This window comes from Calidris pugnax, unplaced genomic scaffold (assembly GCF_001431845.1).
Source record: "Calidris pugnax isolate Ruff unplaced genomic scaffold, ASM143184v1 scaffold44, whole genome shotgun sequence".
NCBI classification, from domain to species: Eukaryota; Metazoa; Chordata; class Aves; order Charadriiformes; family Scolopacidae; genus Calidris; species Calidris pugnax.
This window is the reverse complement of record NW_015094506.1, coordinates 772,865-800,477: the sequence shown is the minus strand read 5'-3', so window position 1 is coordinate 800,477 and position 27,613 is coordinate 772,865. Positions and strand designations below refer to the sequence as shown.

The following is a 27,613-nucleotide window of genomic DNA, read 5'->3' as shown; positions in this document are numbered from 1 at the left end:
CCCCCAACTACTTAAATGAACAGAATCATTTATTCTACTGCTTATGTATGTCCCTAGGAAACCTCTCCATTCTACTTGGAGAATGTGGAAAATACTTAGCATCTGCTTCTCCATTCTCACTTGAAGGTTTTTTTTCTTCAAGATCAGTCAAAGAATCTCTGCTTCAAGACAGTAAGCATGCCTGTATCTTCCTAGTAGTACTTTTTGATTTTGCCATTTTATCCAAATCAGTATACATTAACTATTATTAATCTAAAATCTAGGAACAGGCAGAAGCCATGGCAGTTTATTGTGCAGCAAGTTCCCTGCTGCATCTGTTGTCAACCCAGAAATTTAGTCTGAATTTTAAACGGACACAGAGAAGCGCCCCATGACATGGGAAGTCACCCACGTGATAACTAAGAACAACTCGTCCCGCATGAGAATTAATTTGTGCACCCACTCAAGTAGGTAACTGACCTACTTATATGTAAAAATGTAGCAATTCAGACTGCTTCTTCAGTGACCTTAATGGCTGTCCTGCTCTCAGAAAACCTTTCGATACAACTTCTCTAAACAGCTGAGGCAGTATGGACCGAGTAGTCAGCAAACCCCACGTGTTTTTAGAAATCAACATCCTCGAAGAGCAGCAAATTAGCTGCAGTGCATGAAAGATGACTGGGCTATCAAGCAAATTGCAATTGTAGCCAAAAAATAGAAACCCTAGATCTTGAAGAAACACTTAAATAGATCGGTGAAAAACATTTAATGGTAATAATATATACCTGCAAACAATTTCAACAAAAAGGCCTGAATAATTTGGATAAAGTTTTGCTTCAGTATCATGAAACCTCAAGTGAAACGTAATACAGTTCACCGTTGGTGGCTTCCAGATTAAATCTAAAAATTACATTTCCCCCCTTCTTTTTTCCCAAAACATTTTTGTTTTGAAATATGTACAGGAGCAATAGCGTACACAAAGGACAGAAGTATGTACCTATATATACAATTTTCTTTTATTAACAAGGTATGTCATTACTGAACAAGGCAACTGGGAAATACAAGGACTGGACATATACAGGAAAATTTTACAACTTGACAAAAAATTGGCATATGACTTATATACAGATGTGATTAATAGAGGTTACAACTCTACTGTATTTGATTAAACACAGTCCTACGCACTTACATTATGAAAATATGAAGTTGATCATACAGAAGTTCTGGAATCTAAAAATAATAACAATTTAAAAACTTCAAAACCCTCTATGTCCATTCATTTTACAGAACATCACCACAGCTTTTCCTACTACCATATACATGAAAGATTATCAAAAATATATTGATGGGTCTATTGCTAATCATGAATGTTTATATTTACATTAAGTTAGCAAATTCTTCACCAAATACTTTATATACAAAACTCAATTTGCCCTTTGTGAAAGTCGTTAAAAAGTTAAAAACCATAGAAATGCCGGTTAGAAATAATGCATTCCAAAAATTGGACTTGTTTACAACTGAGAACAACTGAAAATAATTTATGAAAAGGTATGTAATTTTAGTACAGGTACTCTCACAACACTTTACTTCCAATAAAGAATAGCAGGAATTTTGTCCTGTGTGTTCTTTGAGTGGTATCTTCTCTTCCAATAATGCTGCAAGAGAAAAAAAAAATTTATTCTTAAGCAGCTTGCAGTTTGAAGAAGGCAGAAATGATTCAAGGGACCAATATTCTTTTCCCCCTTCTCAGTGCAGGAAGCCCTGTCCCCATTTGTATTGGCCCAAACACTCAGAATTCTTGTTTCTTACTCTACTTAGAGGCTGAAAGAGGAAGGAAAAAAACTAAAACAAATTAAAAGAGAGAAACCCAACAACCTCTGTACTTTAGAGCTCCTCAGAAGGCGCACATCCTTTTGCCAGCAGTTTTAATGAGTATGATCTTGGCTGATTTTTGTATTTGACTATAATGCTTTTGCAGCATGCTTTGAACACCCTTAACAAAAATCACTCTTCTCTGCCAAACTAGAAACCCCTCCAACCTGTCTCTCAATTGAAAAAGAGCTTAGACAGGAACCAGACGTTTGCTCTGCAGGCACCACTTCTACACAGACACGAGCACCTAAGGAATTCTGCAATGCAAAATATGAATGTTGACTGAATTTGCACATACTAAGGATTAGACAGCTATTGAAACAGGGTCTCTCTCGGAATTATGTTCCACTTGGGCCCATCCGAGTACCAGAAATCTGTTTGAGAACACAGAAGCACATCTTACAGTGCTTCCAGTATGTGAGAAAAACAGCAGATGGATCAATCGCTAAGGTCTCAGCTCACTTCAAGTGACAAGCGTTATGGAAACAACACTGTGATTCTTCACTGCACCACAATAACTTTGACAAAGTGCTGACTTGCATAATAAGCAAATTTAGATATTGCTGTCAAATCCAAATGAAGTGGATTGAATTTCCCCTTTTATCTATAAAAGTGAATGCATCTTCTGTACCTGCTGTATGGGATCCCTATCTTCCAATTCCACTGAAGTCCCTCCATGTGCTATTATTTCACCTACGTGCTATTATTCTTACTTATTTGTCAAACTTCATAATCACAGAATCACGGAATTGTCAGAGTTGGAAGGGACCTCTAGAGATCATCTGGTCCAACTCCCCTGCTAAAGCAGGAACACCTAGAGCACATTACTCAGGACTGCATCCAGGTGGATAACGACCAACTCAACTTCTTTTTTTTTTGTAAAAGATAAGGATGAAATGGCATGTCAACTACTTTTAATCTACAGACTCCTAGTCTTGAAATCTTCTCCCCTCTTGTTACAGGCAGCCCTTCATTCTTTGGCTTTTCTCCTACGTAATTACTCTTTAACTTGTCTTTCAGGTCATCTTCCGTATTGCTCTCAAATGAAGCTCACTGAGGGAAGGAGTGTACCATGTTTGGCCTTCTCTTTTCTCTATGCTGTTCCTACATCACTTTATCCAAAAAACGAGATCCAATTATCTTCTCAATATTGATGACATCAGAGAAATCAAACTCTTTCTCCAATTTACTCCTCCTCTCTACACATTTTCATACCTGTTTGTGTATATCTATCTAGCAATTCCCCCTTCTCCAAATTCAAGTACTTTTCACCACAGCTTTTCTTGACAAACTTTGGCAACCTGGTCTGTAACCTAGGCAGGATGCTCAATGACAAATGCCCAAGTCTTCAAGTCGTTCTTGTTCCTACATCTTTTGTATGCAGTATCAGCATTTTGCAAGTTTTCTGCAGTCTAAAATGTGTTCTGCTTAGTCCACTCGTATGTCTAAAACTCGAATCCAGGCCTTAAGCCTTTCCTTTTAAGTTGTGTTAGTCTTCTGGTTCACGTCACCATACGTTCACACAAACAGTGCTGCTGGAACAACTTAAGGTGAGCTGTGGGAGGCGAGAATAACTGAAGCTACATAAACAGCTGTGCTGATGTGTATGAAGCCACAGTTTATTCATCTTCCTTTCATTGACACCTCAAATAATCTGTGTCCGATAATCTCTGGTCCGGTTCCATTTTTGTAACTACTTCCTTTGTAAGCTCTCTAGAGCTAAGATTTTGTAGTTTGTACAGTACCTGGAACTGAAGTATTTACAGCAATAATTTAGGATCATTTGCATTGCAGTGATAGGAAAGATATCATAGACACAAAATCTGCACAGGAATTTACTCATTAACAAGGTAACTAAGGTTTCTCAGATCTTACCAGTTTAATTTGTGCTCTGTCGCTGGACTTTTGGTCCAACGCTCTGAGTTTCTTCCTCTGGATTTGGGCGTTTCCCTGCACTAATGCCAGTACCAAGGGCCGTTCTTCCTGATAATTTAAAACCAGTATTGACATTAAGACTCTATTGCACCTTCATATATTCAGGAAAAGCTTTTTGGGTTTTTTGTTGGTCTTTAAATTACCTGCTTGTAATAAGTGTGATTGCTGATTGTCTCCATGAGCATAGTGTAAGATACTACTTGCTTGACAGTAACCTGTTCAGATACAGTAGATATTTATTATAATAAACAAAATTTAGAACTGCAAGCAAGTGCACAATTACATTCTTCACAACAAAAAAAAAAGGAGCCAATCAATTTATTTTCCATTATCAAGAAAAATCCTGCCAGAAACCATCCTGAATGTAGAAGAGTTCTTATGCTAAGAAAAAGAAGCCGCATGGCAGTCTACAGCAGTTAAATATATATATATATGCACTTATATATGCATTGTGAACAATATTAACTGCATACGTATTTATGCATTATATTTGCAACAAGCAGAATGTTTATATATCCAAACACTTTAAGTTGTTATAAATTTTAACATATGTTCTCTTCCAAGTCTCCTCATCTTTTTTATTATTCTGTTATAGCAATACTAGCAAATCCTTAGCATAACTAAGCTGTGAAAAAAACCAACCCACCCCACACAATTAACTTAAAGAAAGAGGCAAACTATTTTCTGGTTCATGTAAACTATCCACTGGCAACCTTGACACAGCACTCTGCATAAACAGTGCAAATTAGTAAAAGCAGTTGCAAGGTTTCTTATTCTGAACAGTTGTGGTGTTCTGGTTACGTTCTGGATGCTTAAACAAAACACAGATTACAGTCTTTTACAAACAGTAAACACACAACCTGCTAAGACTGCAAAGAAAGGAGAAGTTGTGCTAGATTTGATCGCAATTCTGATTTATCACAAATCACAGCCCAAGTTTCTGTATAAAGGATGTAATCAAAGTTTGCCTCCACAATGAGAATATCCACACAAAACTGTGGAAATTTATTACATATGAAAAGAGTGGTAGTAAAATCAGGGAAAAGATAACACGCAAATTTCGTTATCAAATACACAAAGTGAAATTCTCTCTTTCAGTATCTTTCCTTTAAAGTAACCTAGGATAATGTTTATTAATTTTTGTTTAGTCACACTTGTGATTCCTCCCACTCAAAACATACAAATACTGTTCTAAATGAACATTTTAGAGATAAAAGTGACAAGACAAGCAAGTTCACTCTAAGAAATAATTTTTATGTTTCAAGAACAGAAACAAGGCCAGTTCAAGTCGTAGGCAGCAGCTGTCACCAAAAATCTATCCACATTATTTTGATGTTTTCTCTGTCTTTCCATAGTTGCAAGGATTTGGAGATCCTCTACAGACAGGCACTGCCATAATACCTTGCTGCTGAATTCCACTTGCTCCTGTATGAGAGTCTCCCAGGGCACATGGCTGAACAACTGCATGGCCATCACCAGTTCCAAGCGGAGCTCCTGGAGAGGCAGGAAAAAAAAAGACTTAAACATAACAGAAGATACAATTCCAGTTCTGGAATTTTAAATGTTGGGATTTTGTCCCCTCCACCTCAGAACAGCTCCAAAGCTCTAATGCTTCCATCTTTCCAAATTGACACTTGCAAGTTCAGGTGAATACAGAGTAACATCCTACAAAATAGGTAAGTTCCTGATGTGAAAAGTGTAAGTACATGTATACATTTAAGTAGATATATGTATACATTCTAAGGAGAAGAGAATACAAATAATGTTTGGGTTGTTTTGGGGTTTTTTTGTTTGTTTGTTTTTAACTAAGCCCATCATGTATTCTAAATCTCTGAACTTAAAAGAAATAAAAGCTCAAGCACCCAGCTTTAAGGAGTCTAGACTTCAATTCTTCGAGAGGAAATGTACTGGCTGAGAATAATAAGGTCCATCGTCTTCCACAATCTGCTTCTTACCTTGACTCAAGCATGAGGAGAACACAAACCCAGTAAATTTCCAGTTCTGTTGTATCCTTTTACAATGAGGAGTCCAAGCTGTACGTAGTATTCAAGATATTGATGCACCATGGACTTATACAACGTTAACACTATTCTTAATTTTATTTTTTTATTTAGTAACTAGCTAATGCTAGTCTTTGTACGTTACAATGAGAATGTTAATAGTCTAAAGTAATTTTCATCAAAAATGTATGATAAATTCTATATTAGGTTATTTCAGACACTGTCAAACATGTTGTTGTTGACAATATGGCAGAATTAAATTTCAGTAAGCAATCTAATGCTAGCATTAGAAAACTACCAGTTCTGACAGTGATTTGTAAATTTTCATATTATAAATAATCAGGATGCTTGTAGACTTCTAGAAGAAAATCACATTCAAATGCTTTTGAAATCAAACTGATACATGTTAATAAGTAATTTTCAGGGAGAAAAATAGGCTAAAAAAGTCTTACAAGTTTAAGAAAAAAATCTAGGAGGTGTCTATATACAAATACTACCAAACTTAGTGAATAAAACTGAAAATGTTTGTGACTGGCCCTAAAAATCGTCTTGTGAAAACAGCTCACTCTTATAATACATAACGCCAAAGGCATTATAAAAGAAGCTTATACAGCTCAGTTCCACTAATTCTAGGTATTGAAAGAATTTGACTGACCTCCTGTACTACCACAGCCAGAAATGCTCTCTCCTGGTGAATAGCCCATTAGGCCACCATTTCCATTTCCATTTGGATTAGAAGGCACTGTTGCAAGAAGACCTAAGCAATGAAGTAAAACATATAGCCATAAAGAAAGACAGTAAAAAAAAGATTAATTGTAGCATGCTTTTTTCCCCTCATGATAGTCAGTTCTCCACCCTCACCCTCAGTGATTTACCTTTATAACAGGAGAATATCTCCATCTTGCCTAATTCTGGGATCTTGCCAAGTAATTTTAGTTCAGAATTACTTACAGACATATTCAACATACTATTCTGTATAACTTTCCCAATATTCATTACAGCATTAATTGAAGTGCAAGGCATCCCGATCCAATATCAGTATCTGAACATACTGACTGCTTACACCTTCCTGAGCAACACAAGTGCACGTGTTTTACCTCTCAGAGCACAGGGGAAAGTCCTTCCTAACTAGGAAGGATGCTACCAGAGGTTGCACTCGTCTATTTGAGCAACAGCATTTGCAAATCCAGATACAGTATAGTTAAAGTTATGAGCCACCTTAATTTTCTAATCACTGGTATCAAAATCTACCTCTTCAAGGGTATTAAAGTGTACAGAAGACCCAGTTTAACCAAAAAACTTCCAAAAACCCACAGAAAAAAAAAAAATCTGGGTAAGATTTGGAAAGAGGCGCTCCACTCAAACTCTTTCTTCCCTTTCTTGGTTTACATTTAATGCCTTCATTGATTTGGATACACATTCCTGGTCAGCACACTGAGCTCATATCTGATTACCACTCCTATGAGACAGAAGTATTAATTGCTAGAAGTTGAGAGAAGTTTTCAAATAAATAAAACCAATAGCCTATAACCATACCCAGTCCTCTGTATCGTGAAAGCTGCTGGTAGATTTGTTTCATCCTTTCAATATTGAGACGGCTTGCCTCTGCATGATTTACCATTGGTTTGGGATAATTAACTCCTATAATACATTTAGCAGCCTTCTGGACGCTCTCTGGGGCATTCCAAGGATCATAGATGTATTTTGCAGGGAAACCTCTAAGTACCGGCAAATAACGTCTTAAAAAAATAAATAAAAAGGTTACTTTAAGTATAAAGCCACCTGACAGTTTAAGCAACATCCATGAATCGCTGCAATTTCTGTACTGTGAGTTACCTGATATAATCTCCATTTGGGTCAGTTCTTCTGCCAAAACCCACTGGACAGTAGCAGTGAAAAAACTGCTGAAAGAAGGAACTACAGGATAGCCACATCCAGCTTCCAGCATTCACACTCCAATCTGCATCAAGTAAGAGCTCTTCAAAGACCTTAGGAAATTCGAGCAACAAGTCAGTCTGAACACAACACACCTTCGAGACACTTACTTTTCCAGGAATTGTTCTGAGTTTCTGATTTCAGCAGAAGAAACCCAGCTTTTCAACACAGCAACACTCTCTTACCTGGCGACATCCACAGAATGCTCAGTGCACAATTGCAAATACTTCACTTAAACATCAAACTCAAGAATAGAAGTGCAAGAGCCTCTTTGGCTTTTACCCTGTAAAAAACCTCACGGACATCTCAGAAAGCTACAACCAAGAAGTTACACATTCTTGCATAAATACATCCTTAAAAAAAAAAAATCCCCAAAGGATGGCTGGAGCCTGATTGCTTGCATGTGGCATTTGTTGCTTTCAGAAGGGTTGCTTCATCGCATTACAACTGAGTAAGCTTTGCAAACTTCCAGAAAACAGGGAACATATTTCAAACTTATCATTGTCAGTCTGAATACTTCAACTTGCACAGCACCTTTTGCTGTTCAAGAGTTTCAGGGCAACATAAACATTCAGAAGTTGCATTCTCGAAGGCCAATTGTTTCTCTAGTCAGTCACGGTTTTGAGGATGCATACTTAAATCCTGGAGGTATAATGAAGCACCAAGCATGCTGCAGAATGGTGGGACAGATAATGAACTCTGGTCTGAATACAAAAGAGTCTTCTCTGGTAATTGCTACCCCCTATTATATTAAAAATAACCCATGAGGAAGTTGAAGATTTATGAGGGTTTTACTTTAAATCTGACTCTCAATAGCTGTAAAGCATTCACGTTTCCAGCAGTGATTATTTTTTAATTATTAACACTGACAATACTAACTTGTGTAAAAAGAAGCATCTCTGCAATACAGACTAACAAGAGAAGCCACATTCTTTGAAGAACATTCAAGTACCTGTTATAAAAACAGTGCACTAAGAAGTAATTTTCAAAACAGATACTTATTTAATACATACTTTTTCAAGTTCCAGTTTTCTTTTCAAACTTGCATCATCTCCAAATGTTCCAAAAAAACCCCCATCATCTTTCTCTATGCTAAGACACTAAAACTTAGCATCTACTACTGCCACCCAACTTCAACTAATATTATTGCAATATAAAGTCTAAATAAGGTAATACCATTAAACAAGAAAATCTCTCTACATATATTCAATAAAGGATTCATTCTACAATATACACTGAGTGTTACAAAAGTATCTTTATCTAAATACCTGCAACTATGTGAAAAACAAAATTTATCTGAAAATACTTCTAAAAACATTTTAAATAGAAAGTCACTAATAACATAACAAGATCTTCTAAAGAACATTAGGTGTTAGCACACCACTGTTCCACTAGATGCTGCCATGTAATAAGAATTTGGAAACAATGTTGTCACAGAAGGGCAGATTAACTTTTGCTGGCTCAGCCGTATAAATTAAACATCCTTCCACTGCACAAATCTGGCCCCTCCTATTTCAAATGTAAGAACAAGTTAGCATTTACCTGTAATATACAGCTTTGTTGTTTGCCTGAGCTATCTATGTATGTGAATCTTCAATGTCTTTATCTATGAACTGCAGAGGAAAATTCCAAAAGCAGCTTATGCTGTTGTGTAACCAAGAGAATTTTTTTTTTTTTTAAACGAAAGTATTTGCTTTCAACTGATTTGGTAAGAAAAGTGAAGTTTTATAATATTATATACATATATAAATATGAGGTCACAATCCTGAAGTAAATTCTTTTTTAGATTTCAAAAATAAAAAAATATTTTTAATTGATTATCATTGCTCAGTAAACGATGGCTACCCTTATAAAAATTTAAAACTGATTCAAAAGGCCAAGATTAAATTATTCCATTCTTTTCTTTAAAAGACTTACATTTGTAACTTGAACTTCAGCATCTCTTGGATACTTGCATAGAAATCAATTACGCTGAAACTTCAGCCAAATCATGTTGCCCATACTCACACTTCTAACACTGGGTGAAGGGACAGAAATTACTGAAAGGAGACTCTCAGCTTTTAGTTTTCTCCCTTTAATTCCCATGGTGCTTTCCCTTTGCAAGGAAGCAGATGGAGAAGTGCACAGAAACACTTCACACTGTATGACTAGAAAGAAATTTCAGTTACTAGAGTAATCCATGGTTTTTTGCCAAGATTTAGGAAGAAATCTCAAATTTGAAAGATTTGCAGATCTACTGACTGCAAGAAACACTCCAGTATTCCAATAAAAAGGGGGCATTCAACAGGCAAAGCTTCGGCACCACTGGTTTGTCAGAACCCATTTAATTTTGGCCACAGTTTAAGGTTTAAAATTCAACTTACACCACACAGTAACAACAATTGTAGAATGACTACCTGAAACTTTAACAGGCACTTTAAGAAAATCAAGAATAAGAAACAATACCTTCATTCCTTCTTCCCAGCTAATCCAGAGGTCACCTCGAGTCAAAAAGCATGCTACAGCATGCCGGGCTAAATGGTGAATCCAACCTTCTTGACGAAGCTGCGTCATAATTGCATCAATCCAAGGAAAACCTGTCCTGCCTTCTGCCCACTTGGCCAAAGCCTCAGGATTCTTATCCCATGGAATTTGAACACAGATAGGATTCCCCTCCATTTTATCAAACCGTGGATTGTTAGTCGCTGCTGTGTAGAAAAATTCACGCCATAACAGCTGGCCATAGAGGGAGAGGGGAGGGGAGCTGTTCTTTTTTACCTGAAGATCATCATTAAAGGAAAACACGTTATCAGGAGAAGAGGAAAAATCACAGCATCTAAGAATGTGTATCTGACTACTCAGAAGTCATACCTTTTTGTACAGATCCGTTAACTTGAAATAAAAAAGACGACAGGACAAACAGCCAAAGCGGAGGTAGGGACTAAGCCCTGTAGGACTTGCCAGAAGGGAATTTGCATTCATTCGTGGTCTTTCAAAGTTTGCTACCCAAGCCTTAAAAAAAACAAACCCAAAACAAAAACCACACAGCAATATCAGTCTACAGGCTAGGTAGCAATTTGTAATCATAAAGGGAGGAATCACGCACTGTCTATAAATAAATCCAGATGCTGGACATGTTACCTACAATATCTAGGGGCTCCTCTTGAATCACCAGAATACCTAGATATCTAAAAGATAATTCACCTCAATGCAGAAGGCATGAGCTTTCTTCCAGAATAAGCTATCCCTTTCTTTTAAATACAACGGAAACATGGGCAACCAGCAAAAGTTATAAGAAAATTCATTTATCAACTTCAAAGTTATAATGTATGTTTCAAGTAAAATTTCCTCCAAAGCAAAAAATATATATATTTTTAGTAGAAAACAGTATAACAGACTTTCTCTAAAATTTAATTTGAATACAACCTGCTGTCACCTTTTAAAGCTAAGAAACAGCAACTTGATTTACAGCATTTTATCAAGGACTTGAGTTCAAGTTTGTGGTTTTGAAATTTTAAGTGACTTGCCCAATGTCTTTTACATTTAATTGCAAAGAGCAATTGCTTCCCAAATAGGTCATACTTGCAATGATTTGAAACATACCTTTCTCTCTAAATGTCTTTCCAATCGCGTAAGAGCTTCTGTTTCTCCCCCTGGCCATACTGCAGAAGGCAGACCATCCGTGTCAAAACCTGAAAAACAAATTGAAACAAGGAAATTCCTTGTTTGCTTATACTGCAGAGCAACAAAATCCTAGCATATTGATACTTGACTACATTTTATTCTATCTTGAGAATAACCCTAAGCTGGACAGATAGCAAAGTACAAGTTCTAAACCAGCATGCAACCAAGTCTTATCAGAGCACATTCAATACCTCTAATTTGCAGACAAAGCCAAGTTTTACTTCTACATTTACATTAATTTGCAAGTTTTACATGCTAAATGGTCTTACTTCAATTCCACTACTTCTGTTTTTTGCATAAAGTGAACTATCATTTTTCACATTATTTTCAAGTTCTCAGCTCTGCAATATGTGGGCTATCCCTAAACCACAACTTTTTATTTTAATTAATACTAAGAAGCAACAACCACCATTGTAATTTACAGGATATTTAAAAATTTTTTCCATCTACTTCAAAGCATTTCTAGGTTCCATTGACCTTGACTTAAATAACAGATGAGGATTACTGTCAATTTGATGATAAACACATAATTGCACTGCAAAAGAAAAAGAAAGTAACAAGATTTCTTCCACACCCCCAACCTCTCCCCCAAGTTTGTTCACCAGGTGCATGAGATAACGCTTTTGCCCATAGTTTAACTTCTCTACAGTGAGATCTTCTCTTCTTAAAAATGCTTTAAAAGCAAAGTCTGTTACATGAGAGTTCGAATGGACTAGATTGAGCAGCCACATCTTAGCCAAAATCTGTCCAGACCCTTTTGTTAGCAATTTAGAAGTCATACCATTTGCTTCTATTTTGGGATGGGAGGGAAGCATTCACAGAACAATAGCTTGATACTATTTGTAAAAATTAAATTTACAAAAACATTTTTTTCTATTTTAAGAAGCTTCTAAATTATTTGTCGTCTTATCTTTTTTTTGCCATTGCAAGACAAGAGGGCTTTTTTAATTAACTTGTAAAATGACAGATTAGTGACATGAAGCACAAAGATAGCAAATGCACTTAATGCAAAACGAAGTATCAAAGACTAGTAGCTTAATGATTATTTGGCACCACGGGAAAAATGGCTATGCTGTATTACAAGAAGCCAAACACTACTTAGTGTGGTTTGATCTATCTGACCTTTCATTTAAAGGAAAACAACTACAGTTGTTGTAGGGATCAGTTTAACAACCATAAGTTGAACCACTTGTGGTTATTTTAAGTATTATGCTTTTAGTGGTAGATTACATCTTACTTGTTTCACAATGTCAAAGCAATCTCTGAACATACCTAGCTCTTCAAGTGATGGCACACCATATTTCTCGTCATGGTCATCAGAAACTGGAGTAGTACATTTTTCCATTACTTCTGGGGTTATAGTTTCCACTGGCATCTCAAGTGGTTCCATTCTACTAATTAAGGTCTGGAATCGCTTGTAAGTAAGAGGAGGCTGTCCTCCATTTAATTCTATTATTCTGGATTTAAAAAAAAAAAAGTATGTCAGACAATAGTACATAACAATTCTTTTGTTTTTTAAATAAAATATACACACCTATACATATATAGAAATATCTTCTTACCTGCCTCTAGCATGCTATATAAAAATCACAGATATACATGGTAATTCAGACAGTTTGAACTTTAATTTTACTATCCTATTTTCCCCACTAAGAGCATATATAAACTGTTTATGACCAAGTCAATCATTCTTCATTCCTGGGCTGAGGAAAGTCCCTCAAGAATGACTAAGTAATGAATATGGACAGCTCAAGGCAAAGAAAAACAGATCAGAAAAGCAAATGAGAGACTATAGCTACATAAAGATACATCCAAGTCACATACAAGACTATGCTATTTACATAAAAAAAATAGCAGTTTTTCTATTCTGGTACTGAGTATTCTGTTGAATACAGCAACTGTTGTAAAAAGCCACAATTTCCACATTCTGCATTGTCTCCTTAAATATAGCTACAATCTTGGAAACAGGAAAACTTCAATACAAAGTGGTACATGAAACTGACTGTTCATTTGGGCAGGGGTGCATGGGTGGGGACAGGAGAATTTGCAATAAAGGAATAAAAAAAAAATTAAACCCAGGTATTGGTTTCAAAACAGTAACTAATTCCCTTTCTTCCCATATGTCTAGCTGCCTCTCCTACATTGGCTTGTAACAGAATAAAATGGGTATCTACCACAATAAATTACTCAATGTTAAGAGAGGCCAAGTCATACATTGGAATAGTTTGTGGACTATGTTTCTATAACAGGGAGCTAATACTAATCCTTTTAAATAGATCTGTGGAAAAAATATAAACAAGACATGAAGTAAGGCAATGCAGGGATATCAAACAATCCCCAATTACTTATTGGATACATAACAAATGGTAGCAAACGGTTCTTGAAAAATTAAGGATTTTCTGCTAACTTGTGTACAACAAGTGAAACAATCTAACAAAACAACAACAGATCTTATTTGGGAGAAGTTACAGGCATGTTTCAGTATCTTCATCATGAAGACAGATAATTAATATGACCATTATTTTCAAGAACAACTGTATTTCGGATACAGTTACATATCATTTTTTGGAATTGCAGAGTTCTGCTGAGTATGTAATAAAATTTGGATGGATGGATAAAAGAGAAACATAAAACAAACTTGTAGTCTTCCTAACTATAAAGTGCTCTGCATAGAAAGCAGCACACAATATCTAACCAAATACTATGTAAAATTCTTAATTTTTTTTTTTTTACATTTTTAAAATCAGAGATAGTGATAACTTACTTGTCTAGGTCATATAACGTATGGGAAATCCGAACAATGACCTCCACTCCAGCTTCACTAGCCAGCTTTTTAATTGCTGCATCTCTTTCCTTCCCAAATGGTTCAGAATCATATTCAATAGAAAGTTTAGCAATATTCCATTCCTGCAACACAAAACAAAAATGTGGTCCTTCAGCAACTCAGCTGCTTGATGGTGAGGGAAAGAAAAATGGGAAGCACATGGACAAGATGGAACGTCAGCTTGCAGGACCACCTGCAGATAGTTGTCAGATACACAAAGGCCCAAAGCACATTTAGATACCCGGACTCATGAAGTCCAACATTTTGGCATCTAAACAGGAATCAGACATGAGAAAAACCCCTCTATCTATCCCATTACTGTGGATGCACAGCAATGAGACAACTTCTGTGCAAATTTTGAAAACCCAGCTCTAACTCTAGGATCCATATACCACCTTAAGAGACACAACAGAAGGGAAAGATGACAGAGGCTGTCTTCTGGACATTAATCAGCAACAGTATCCTGCTCTGCAGAAAAGCTTTTCACGTATGCCTGTCAGCTTTAACAGCAGAATTGAAGTGGGGGAGAGCAAAATAACTCCCCCTCCCCTCAAATCAAACACCACACACTTTCCTTCCCTTTTCCAAATCCTTACCCCTCACCTACCAGAACAGACAATCTTCAAATTCTCAACTAAAAAAAAAAAATACAAATTAATCTGTCTCCTAAAAAGAAGACTCCTTCAAGTCTAATATCCTTTATGTCATAGATTAAGTTACCAAGGCCAACAGAAACAGGTGGGGGAAAATAAGCAAAGAAAGGGATCAACTAATGGCTACGGCTTCTGCAATAGTAGGAAACTGGAAAGGTGCATAGAATGATCCTAGAAAACCATCCTGCCAGACTCAGATAAATGCCTTTCTATTACCTCAATCTTAATCAGTTGATTTAAACACACCAGCCAGACTATTTCAGAGAACTGGATTTACACCAAAGAGACAAGGGGCACGCTACACTGTTCAACAAGGGCTCTGTTTAACTTCTAACTCTCTCCTAGATGAAGCCCAGGTACAACCCTGAGGACAGGCAATTCTAAGGAGTGCTTGCTCTTTGAAAGAAGCTTTGGCTCTTTCCATCATTATGTTTGCCAAGACCTAGCCAGCAGGCCCTGAATCCTCAAGGAACCTCCTACACCCTCATACAACATTTATTTCCCATTTCATAATGTAAAACCACTATCTGGCAAGGTGCAGCAGATATTTTTTCTAAATCTTTCTTTCCTCTGGCATATTGTAAAGAAAACTATAAAAAACATGTCCAAGAGCCAGAGCCATGTCCCCAGGGGAGCCAAGGAACTCTGCGACAAGTGCTACGTGATGTGAATACATCCAGATCACATCACCATGATTTAGGTACTTAGAAGAAGTATGGACACAAATCGCTTTGCACATACTGCTGAATTCTTTTAGCAACACAGATACCTTCAAATAACATAGAATTGGAACAATCTCTAATTCTTTATCAAGCCAGTCCCAAATACAGAGATAGATATACAAATATAGAGATACAGAGCAGAACAGAACAAACTGAAGATAATGAGGCAAGAACCAATCAAAACTTGACAGGTTCAAGTCAACCAACAGACACCAAGAGGGTGCCTGCTACTAGTGGAAGTTGCAGTCAGATGGAATCACCATCTTCAATTTATTTAAAAAAAAAAAACCAAACAAAACAACAACCACCAAACAAAAAAAATTTTTTTTGCAAAGTCCTGTAAATTCCACTGGTAAAAACATTCTGGCTCTATGCGCTACTCCAAAGGATGACAGCCTACTGCTGCTATCAACAGCACCTTTAGCTCGTACTGCTGAAAACATGTGACACTGAATTCAGTGTCTTAAGGGAAACAAAGCTGTTCTGAAGGACTGGAAAGCAGAAAGCAAACAGTTTTATGTAGGTATATATGCACACACGAATGTAAGACTCTAAAGGTCCTTGAGGCCTTTTGCAGGGATAAAGATAGATAGTGCCTTTTGAAGGAATCATCATTCAGACTGTGAAAATGAAAGCCCTATTAAGACAGCTGTGAAACATTCGTCCCCAGGAAATCCACAGATGCTGGCATCTATGATAGGACTCCTGACAAGGCTCTACAGAAGTTCCACTACCTCCTACCATTATTTACTTAAAGTTATATTCTCCAAGCCAAAAAACATCTACATGTGTTCTTCAGGGTCATCGATCACCTTTGAGACATTTAATGAGGATGATCTGAAAAGCTTGTTATATGCCCTTCACTGCACTGCAAGTGGCTGATGTACAGCTACTGCTCTGGCAAAAGAGGCTGAGAGATTAATGATTAGAGAGATGCAAGTTCCAAGTCTTCAGCCGAAAGAAAGTTGAAGAAGTCCTCAAGAGTTTCAACAATGTCTCTTATTTGCTCAAGGAAAGACATTGTTTGGTAATTTGAGGAAACAAAAGACAGATAGATGTGAACGTTCTTTTTTGATAGCTGTATGCTATCTATATGACAAGGTATTTTCATTACCTTCTCAGCAGTAAAATTAATATTCTGAAAATGTGGCACTCCAATGCTATTAGGCGTAGAAAGATCAGCCTAGTAGCAAGATCCAAAAGAAGAGCTGTCAAGGTAGCCATTAAATTATTTAAGAAAACTTGCCAGAGGTCACCCAAATCCAGAAGGCAACACACACAACAGCAAGATCTTTGCCCCTATTTAAATGCAATCAAACCACATTTGGCAGGCAGATATAACAAGCTTGAATATCTGGGGGGTTGCAAGCAGAAACTAGTGCCACAGTACCCCTGCAGGAAGTTCTTGACTGAAGGGAAATCAAAAGATGACCAGGGTACCATCCAGTCAGCATTTCAAACTAAAGCACAAGAATGAAGATGGAAATATGAGTTTTGGTTGAGTTTTCAACTTGGTGTTGCAGACTTGGGAATAAAAACAGATATTTATTTTTTTCCTCCCACAGTCTTGCTCATCTCAGTCACCTCAACCCAGCCATTCCATTAAAACTTTTAAATTCAATCTGCAAAGTGTTAATTTTTACTATCCTATTATAGCATTGTTACCCTTAATACACTATTATCTATGGAAGGCAAATTAATATCAGTAACAATCCCTCACAGCTTTATTTGCTCAATAATAAGACCCTTTCCCACAAAAGCCTTAGATTTCTTTGACTAGAAATTGCTTTTTACCTGCACTATGCTTTTACCAAGCCTACTACCAGAAAAACCTTATTAAACCACTTTCAATGGACAAAAAGCAACCAGAGCAGATATTCAGCCTAAATAAAACACTGAGTTCACAGGTCAGGCTTTGAACCTGGATTCACGTGCACAGAATTATATTTCAGTTTTCAAAGGGAACCTGGCAAGGAAAATTTAGTAATATAAAGTACCTACACTTAGCAAACCATTAGAAATCAGTTCCATTGCTGGAAAGAAAGAAACAAAAAATTGTAAACTCCAAGAGCAACTCAGTTCAGTTGGTGATATGCACTTTAGAGGAGAAAAAAACAAATCTATCAAAAACAACCTTAAAGAGAAACTGCAAGAACAGTTAAGTATTAGCATAGATAACAATTTGCACTGAAGCATACAGTACAAGAAACATTCATAGTTGAAATTATTTCGTCGGTCCTATTTATGGATAGAAACAACTACTGCAATGTGGCATTTACCTTAAAAAGCCTGGGGAAAACATCTGCTGGCTGTCCACGAATAACAAACAAACGTGAATTCAGTTTCCGTAGATTGGCATCAAGATCCTCAAGACATTGAAGCAGGAATCTGCAAGGAATTGTAAAGAAACATTTATTGAGGCAAAACAGACAATTTTACAATAGAAAACAGGAACTATGAGGAACAATCCAACAAAGATTATCAGACCTTCAGTCTTCGATATGTATTTGGGTGATCCATGCATGTTCACATCCTAGTTACCCTTAGCTTACAGTAGCTCAATAGCATATTATATATTCAATAATACATAATTCAGAAAAGCAAACTGCACCATCATTTTAAGTTTTCACCTCAACACTGCTCAACTCTGGAATGGAATAAAACATACTCATTACCAAAACTAGAAGTATCTTGTCACACAGAGTGACAAGAAGAAAAAAAAAACAACACACCACACAAAAAAACTCCAAGCAAACAAACAGACAATCAGCTGTTGGCATCCTGCTACTAAACTTAATCCAAGTCCTTCTTGCAACACAGCAGCCTGAACTGTTGCTAAAAACAGCATACTAAAGGACTACATGGTCCTACCTATCCCTTTGGCCTGCTTTTATAAAAACAGCCTTCTATCTAACAAAGTTTCATGCAGTTAGCTGTGGTGTCACCTGAATTATTTAATGAGCAAATCAGCAGACAAAGAAAAATAAAAAGTGGGGGGAGGAATGGAGCATTGCAAATCTGCAAGTCTTCAAGAGGAACAGGTAGCTGCACAAAGGACGTCAAGATGGGTTCACATATATGCAAAGGTTTATTACTGGGTTCAGTAACTAAAAATAACTCCTATGATGGAAGTTGCTTGGGGAACAAATAAAAACAGAAGGAAGGAGAGGAAAAATGAAAACTCTCCCTTGCAGCGAGCCAGAGGGAGAGGCGCTGGGGGTCTCCAGATGAGTGTCCTTCCCCTGGATTCCTCTCCAGCTTATTAACTGGTACCCCCACAATAGTTCTCCCAATATAGTTTTCACCAGGAGTTGCTCAAAGCTCGCTGGCTGTTCTGACTTACAATGCTGTCGGCACTCAAAGTGTGTGTTGATCGGGGCAGCCGCTGAGTCAGAGCCTGCCAGTCATGAACCTCTGTGCACCCACATTATTGGATCCCCTGCCATAAACCAAAAGCTACACCCAAAGCAACGGAAAAAACCAAGGAGATTCCCACACTGCAGGCCATTACTGCTGGGAGTCTTCTGTAATGACACTACATGCAGGTGCAAGGCAAGGAGGATAACACCACAGGGGCAACTGGAGACACTGCACCCATGGGGCTACCAGGGAAAGGCAGGCTGCACAAATACAACTGCCCAGAGCATTCCAAAGATAAACCTGTTTGCTCAGTGCCTTTATTAAAATCAGGAGTTCATAAAACACCTAGGTTTTTAAGAATGAATCCTAAAAAGTAACCAGCTACAACAAAAATGGTACACCACCTAGGAGGTATTATAGCATATAGGACTGTTGCAAACCTACCAACATTTTTTATATTTCCTAGAGACTTAGAAAAATATAAGTGATTCCCACCTAACACATTGCCTCCAGCTTTATATGGAAAAAAATAAAAAATTAATATATGGAAAGCTGGCAGGAAAAGCGCCTAGCTCCTATTAAATCAAAAAAATGCATGGCTCACTTGACCAGAAAGGGTAACAGAAAGCAAGTAAGTCTGAGAGGAAGCCAATGGACAAGAATACAACTGCTTCTTGGCTAGCAACTATGCTTATACGTTTAATGACTGGAACAAGCCAAAAATGTCTAGTTATTTCACTTTATGTTTTATTTTGAAAAAAAAAAAACCAACAACAAAAGCTCTGAAGTAACAAGATCATGAAGGATATTGTTGTATCTAAAAAGAAACTTCAGTATGCTAATTTAGTATAGAAACCACAAAGGAGTAATTTTAAGAATCAGATGAGAATTCATTCATGCTTCTGTCAGAGAGATCTTGGGTCCCACATTCCCAGGTCAAAGTCAATTCCAGATGGACTCTGAGAAGCACAGCTTCATTTTATCTTTTTTTTGAAACTTGGTATGACAGACCTTATCACCAAGTTTATCCACCTGAGTTCTGCTATGAAAAACAGCAGTAGTGTCCCAGATGCCTTTGGTACAATCTAGGAAAGGTTCGGGTTTTTTTGTTTGGTGGTATTTTGTTGTTGCTATTTTTTTAGTTTGGGGTTGCTTTTTGGGTTTTTTTGGGCTGTTTTTTTTTGGTGTTCATTTGTTTTTAACTTCATACCACAGAATAGAGGGAAAGGGTATGAAGAGAAATTGGTTACATAAAATGCTCATAATTAAGTAAAAACCAGTCCTTCAGGAAACATTTTTTTTCCCCCCCAATCTGCATCTCAGTTCCCTTTAATTTCTCAATCTCTTCTCTTCCTACCTGACTGACCATAACATACAATTTCTAGTCTGGACTCAGCACAAAATCCTATTCAAGAAGATTACATGCACTGACCCAGGCTCCAATTCACATGCAAGATCCCTAAACTTGCCCTTAATACTGTTTAATCTCCATTTCGTTGGTTGCCCAAATCCCCTCTATTATCTCTCTTAACTGTCTCTTCACACACTCCTGCATTTCAGTCTCATAAAACTCTTTCTTGTATTTAACAAACATTAACAAACAAACATTGAGCGTAGACTCAAATTGTTAAATATATGTAGGAGGGGAGCAGTAGAGTGGCTGGGGGAGACACACATTCCCCCTACCTGAACAAAACCAGAACAAACGAAAAGCTGCCAAACCACAGTTTGAGTAGCAAGGCTGCCACTGAAAGCATATTGTTCAAAAATAATAGACCAAATTAAACCCTAGCGACCCTATTATATCTACAGTAACAGCAATGCAAAAGAACACTGCTTTGACTTTCAGAACATAGATTCATTTTACAAGTGGTTACTCAGAATAAGCATGCAGTTTATTTAAGCATATTTGAATCTTTCAGTTGGATCAAATATGTTTTAACAAAATGTGCTGCAAATAATTACTTATCTATTGTTTTCACCAACTATATTTATACTATACTACATCTAAAGGCATTTCAGAGTCTGGGGCCAGACTCTTCAGTGGTGCCTGGCGACAGGACAGGGAGCAATAGGGACAAATTGGAACACGGGAAATTCTATCTATCTCAACACAATGAAAAACCTCTTTGAGGCTGACAGAGCACTGGAACAGGCTGCCCAGAGAGGTGGTGGAGTCTCCTCTGGAGGTATTAAAAACCCACCTGGATGCATTCTTGTACAACCTGCTCCAGGTGAACCTACTTTGGCAGGGGGGTTGGACTAGATATCTGAATGTACCTTCAACTCCTACAATTCCCTGATTTTTCTTATTAAAGCGTTAATAAATTTGTCAAAAAGAAAAGCGTTTACACAGATTTGCCTTGCTTAATTAGAAATGAACCTTCTTAATCATTGCTTCTAGATACAACCACTACCAAGAAACTTACAAGAATCAACTACTTGTCATAACCCAACTTTTCACCTCATCTTTTCCTCATGAGTACCTTTAGAACTTGCAGAAGCAGCACAGCACCTTTACCCTGGTTAAATACATGCTAATTAACATCTAGCTTCAGCTATATCCAGATACAAATTACTTTCAAGAAAGGAAAATTCTACTTTTCAGAACTTCTGCATTCATCCAATATAATATATACCCATGTGAACAGGCTCACATGAAAGGAAATTTTTTAATTGGACCAGCTTCCTGGGACAACTTCTAATTCCAGCACTTTCTCCAATTTTGGAATGGCATTATAATGCATTGCATTTATCTCCTGTCCCAACAAATTAATGTTTCATCTATAACATACACATAACAGGAAGGAGTAATAACATGTTCACAACATGCACATCCCCACATATACAAAACACACTAACAGAAAAATAATAAAATAATAATTCTCAGCATTCAACACACTGTCACAGTGAATTATTATGGGATCTGGAAGAGAGGAGCTTAGTTTTCCAAGCTGTCATTTTGACTGGTAACACCTGTTTGCAAGTGAAAATAGTTCTGAATGATTCTAACCCTATGCATGGGCACTTACTGCAGCACAGGGACATGCAGGTGTTTTGCTTAGCACAGACATGCAAACAATTAAGAGCAACATTGTAGCACAGACACAGCAAAATTATTGGAGCTTTCTCTCCGAAGAGATACACCAAAATGCTCATAAAAACATTCCTTTCACAGTATAACACAAATGAAAGTGAAAGGTAAATTTGTCTGTGACCTGAAACCAAATATGAAACCTCCATCTCACAAAAAGTAATTTAATTTATTTTCACTATATGAGCTCTTGAGGAAAAGTTTCTTCATAGGAGCTATGAAGCAAGAGCTACTAGCCTTGAACCCTATTACATTCCACACTAAAGTCTGGCAGCTAGGAGCTATTTAAATCTCCCCCTACAGTAACAGCTCATGTTTCTGAGTCTGCAATCTAAACCAACTTTTTCCTCTCAACCTAAGAATCAATGGGAAAGCACTTTCTTTTTCACTTTGAATGAATATAAAAACTACATCACATGACCACTAAAAACACACAAAAAGGGTGCACAGATACTTTTTATCAGATTAGAGCATCAGCCCAGGTTACTTCATCTGGTCTTCAATTTCCCTTGGACAAACCAGAAGAAGGAAAAGGAAAAGTTCACCATTGATTTCACAGGAGGACACTGTGTGAGGTACACGCATGGCTGAGGTGATGGAGGGACGCAGAAAAGACATTGTAACACAGGGAAGATGCCAATACAAAACATACCTGTCTTCAAGCAACATTCTCAGAGAGAATTACACACATTTTGTTCAGGGTCATCTAATTATGGATATTCAGAATTTTCATGAAAGCTTCTGAAGATCACATTCTTTGAAAGACATGCACATAATATCTTTGCTGCTGGCTCAAAAAAAGCTCCACAATCTTCCCTGCTGCCAATCATGCAAAATCTGCTTGGGGTCTGAAGCCAATGCTCTGCCCTATTACATTTTAAGAGTGACTGCCAGAAACTGGCTTGTACAATACAGAGCATAATTTTAGCCACAATGCAACTGAAATAATCCAGCACCATTAAGGTAGAAATTCAAAGAGTTAAATAACTAATTGTTAACACAGTTAACCATTGACAAAATGAACAAAACTAAGAACTACATCATGCAGCCTTCCTGGCTCTGCACTACTAACATGATGGAAGACTTTCTCCAGGGAAGAAGTCGGAAGCAGTCTGTTAAAAAGGTAGCATTTCTATTTAGGAGGAGACTTTCAAGAAGGATACTTACAGACACACTGTTTAAGGCTACTGTTAAGTCCTGTTTGGGTTTATATTTTGGAGTAATAAACACCCAGAAACCACAATCACATAGAATCATCCTTGTCAGAATGAAATGAGGACAGTTGCTGGGAATTGAGGGGACATAAAATGCAATGACTTCTCTTTCAGACATCACCCAGATCTGAAAATGGTAGTGCTAAGCCATTAAGGATCAAGAAACTTCAGTTCCAGTTTTTTTTCTGAACTGATGCAGATTCTGAATTTAATCATTAGGCAAGTCAGGGGTGTTAGACTGCACAGAAAAGACAGAAATCTAGTCAGGCTTCCTCATTCTGAGGAAGAAGTTTAAAAAGTCGAGTGAAAAAGAACAGTGCTAAAACTAGTTTTGTTCCTAAGTTTTATTAATATTTTTACCTATGACTGGTCAACATCCAACAATCCATCCAAACTTCTTTTTAACCAATCTTTTAAAATATCTTTTATCTACCCACTAGTTCTCATGACAAGCCATAGGTTACAATCTCTCCAATGAAAGAAAAGCACTGTCAAACAAAAGATTCAGGTTGTTACAGATACGTGATTCCCACCCAGACTTTGTTGATCATAATTATTTTAAACAGCCTAACATCTACTAGCTTTATTTTCCCATTCATTTTTTTTTCCCAACATTGCTATCAGACACTCCTCCATCTTTCAGAGTTTAGCAGAACTGGATTCAATAAAAAGAAAGAATATTACACACTCTATAGCATCAATCACATTTTTTAAAGTGATTATAGTTTACAGGATTACACCCTGACTGTACTAATAAGTTATGCAACATTTATTTCTCTTCATGGGAAGAGAGAGAGACCGAGCCTTTCTTTTGTACATATCTGCTGTTTTGCCAGGTGTTTGGTTAGGTCACAATGAAAGTCCAATATCATTTCAGTAAACATATTCCTCATACTAGCTTCTACAGGAATCATAAGGTGGATTTCATCAAATACCAAAACAGAGTATGAGACACTGAGAAGTACCTCAAATTTTATGCACTATATAAAATATTCAATATTTTATCAGCATATTTTCCTGTTTAATTGCTGCCAAGCAAACGTATCTTAGCCCGAGCTGTATGTTCTTATGAAACTGTAAGAAGATTAAGCTCAGACAGGATTTAAGTGTTATGTACACTCCACCGCATCCTTTGGCAGCAAGCCATAGTAATATTTTCCTATTACCAAATCAAGGTCACAGAGGCATGCCTTAGTATATTACATTGTTTCAACGGATACCACATACAACTTCCACATCCTAAAAAGGTATACAATAATACATTTCATAGGAGGTATTATCCTTTAAGCTTGTACACAAGAGCAGGAAAAAGTGTATGCTATTTAACTTTAGATACTTCAGTAAAGTGGCTGTGGGAGCCAACTAATCTCTTTCAGGGTTGCTCTACAGTCAGTGGAGAAAACACAGCTCCTTTAGGGAGCAATTCAGGACTTCAGCATCTTTCATAACTTAGTAAGAGCTGATCCACATGCAAAACCAAAATCAAGCACAGACCATGAAGTGCATCACTTTTTTTCCTCTAATATTTACTACTGTTATAATTTTTCAAGCCAAAGCAGAGCTGTGATGGAGGAAGAATACAAGATACACCCAAGCCCATGTACAGCTGAAATATTTGTCATTGCTGTGAAAGAGATTCAACTCTTTGAAAAAGGATGAAAGAAAGGGCTTTGGACAATAACTGAGAGAAACCAATGTTTAAAATATAATCTCTCCAAGCTGAGTCCTTTTTGGGTACACCTTCTTTGAAGCTAAGTGGCAAAGACTGCTTCATACATAGAGAGGGACTACACCAACTACAGCAAACAATACTGCTCTATTAAGAACAATAAAATTGTTTGAATCCAGCCTAGCTTACACTGAACACAAAGCTAGAATTTCCTTACATATCATTCCTCGTTAATTCCTCTCCAATTGAACTACCTTTTTAAGGTTACCATTCCCCAAAGGAAGGAAACACACAACATTTTTGTCCTATTCAAAAGATGTTCATAATCTCCCAAACAGCAATCTGTATTTTTTTTTTCTATTTTGTGAGCCACAGGTCACAGCAAATAGGGTATTAAGCTTCTGTAAAGATATCGATCTTAACTTCAAATTCAAAGGGCACCACCTATTATTCATCTAAACTATTCATATATAAGTAGCAACAAACATCTCAAATTACTTGCTTGTTACAAAGGTCAGCCTTCTGGTGGTATGAGACTAACAGGCTCTCAGCTTCCTAAATCTCTCTCCCAGTGTCTTCCATTCTTCAATGTATATATTCTGTGTTCATTTTTCTCTAATCCTCTAATTCCAATCTGATAAATCAAAGTCCTTATTATTTGACTTCAATTCCTTATACCTACTCTTTCTAGAGAAAAACTAGCTGGCTCCATAAAAGAAAACCCAAGAGCAAACAAACATATTTGCAGTGGGGACAGCTGGGGAAATAGGAACTAGAAGCAAATTACAAAAAGTTATTTGAGAGTACAGACATGCTGCTCATATTTAAATAAATTTAAAACTCCTTAATTCTCATGTACCCAAGTTTTCTTAAATTAGTAGTTCATATGGCTTGATGTAATTAAACCATAGCTGGCCTGCTTCATAAAATAGTTCAGCCACGTTATTTTTGGCAATTTAAGCTGTCCATGAGAAAGTAACAGCTACGGCTCATTTCAAAAGAGCAAGTAGGATAAGAACACTATAACAAGATACAGTCGTGCAATCTGATTCTGAAGGACAAATTTTATACTGCCCCTCATTCACTTGAATAAAACTTTTTTACTTTCCTTATATTAAAGGGACCTTTTTAAGGTTATAATTACTGCTCTTAAGATTGTGCATAGTTTTAAGTTTCCCAGAAATTAAACATTATGTAAAATTAATATATTTCTCAACCACACTGAATAAATTGTGAGTCCTTGAGATATAATTCTATCATCTCTGGCTTCCCATATCTGAAAAATCTATTAAGCTAATAGAAGAGAATTAAGTGTAAAGCTGAAATCTACTAGCAAGTACAGAAATTTGTAGAAAGTTAGGAAAACAGAAAAAAAAACCCTGAAGCTAATCCTGAAAGTCTTCATTAGAACTGACTGGATTTCATCTCTTGTGGTGCTCGCCTTATGGTGGTCAGACATTCAGCATTATCCTTACTTCCCATTGCTACTCTTATGAATCAAGAAGGCCCAAACTTTCTGAACTGGTCTTTCAAAACTGAAATTAGTCATTCACATCTAAATACAAGCTAAACATGACCAAAATGTGTTCAGGTTTTTGAGTAATAATCATGTAGAAAGAGTCAACATAAACAAACAAACAAAAACGCCCCCACAGGTAACTGAAACACAGCTTTGTTTATGAAGTTGCCTAAGTTTAGAAAAACACCACTTTGTCCCAAATTTTCTTAGCGTGTGAATAGACTAATGGAGGTAATGGTTCACTTCATGCTGCAGAGGCCTTCCATCTCAAAGTCTAAAGCTGACAAAAAAAGATGCACAGAGCTCAGTAACGTAAGCCCTGGTATACAAAACATAGCTCAAGACATAATACATGAAAAAATTCAAATAACCTCTAGATAAACACACTATCTTCATCTGCCACAACTGCAATGCTGAAGGTCAGGACCAACACTGGGGTCAAGGACCACAGAAAGTACCTCACTTGAAGTAACAAAATTAATCTTGAAAACTTACGTAGTACATTTAAGTGGAACATTATGATAACTAAAAAGTGATATTCAAACATCTCTGCAGAAGTGATAGCAGCTTAGATGAAGAACTATTTTATGAAGAATGAAACCTTTATTAGAACAACTGCATTATTTTTTTCTTTTTCCCTGTCTACCCATTCCTTTCAGTGGAATGGAATGAATTAACAAAATTCACCTCCTGAATGAAGACCAGTCAATTTTTTTTTTAATATTTTGACTGTTGAAAGACGACAGATAGACAACTGGAAACTATCATCCTACACAGGATCACTTTAATTTTTAGATGCACACAGGAACTCTGCCAATTTAATAAAAAAAAAAAAAGGGGGGGGGAAGGGAAGCACCACGCCCACCTTCCTGAAAGTGGATAAACTTTGTTGAAGACAAAGTGATTAAAAGAAAAGCAGTTGAGTATAAAGCAGAACAACTGTTAGCATTCTAGAAAAAAGATACTCCTAAGAAACAATATATATTTTTTTTAAACTCCAAATTATTTCTACAGAAAAAAAAAAATGATAGTAGAGCATTTGTAGGCTCTGAATTCTGGAAACTTAATCACCATTGATAAGTATTATTGCTACGCAGAACCTTCAAGCAAGAAGAATTGTTCCCCACTAGAGGTCAAACTGAAGAAAAACAAACCTTATTTGCTTTAATCCCCA

General features: G+C 36.8%; 1 protein-coding gene across 1 annotated transcript; it reads right to left on the bottom strand.

Annotated features, from left to right (window-relative positions):
- Positions 1 to 969: 969 nt before the first annotated feature.
- Positions 970 to 27,613, bottom strand: CRY1 (cryptochrome circadian clock 1). The gene is made up of 14 exons (XM_014963979.1): positions 27,594 to 27,613; positions 17,863 to 17,971; positions 14,149 to 14,291; positions 12,657 to 12,841; positions 11,304 to 11,392; positions 10,572 to 10,712; positions 10,167 to 10,478; positions 7,623 to 7,774; positions 7,323 to 7,525; positions 6,442 to 6,543; positions 5,188 to 5,280; positions 3,930 to 4,001; positions 3,727 to 3,834; positions 970 to 1,634 (listed from the first exon to the last, which is right to left on the bottom strand). Exons 4-13 carry the CDS (start codon positions 12,772 to 12,774, stop codon positions 3,731 to 3,733), a joined length of 1,386 nt encoding a protein of 461 aa, XP_014819465.1. The 5' UTR covers positions 12,775 to 12,841; positions 14,149 to 14,291; positions 17,863 to 17,971; positions 27,594 to 27,613; the 3' UTR covers positions 970 to 1,634; positions 3,727 to 3,730.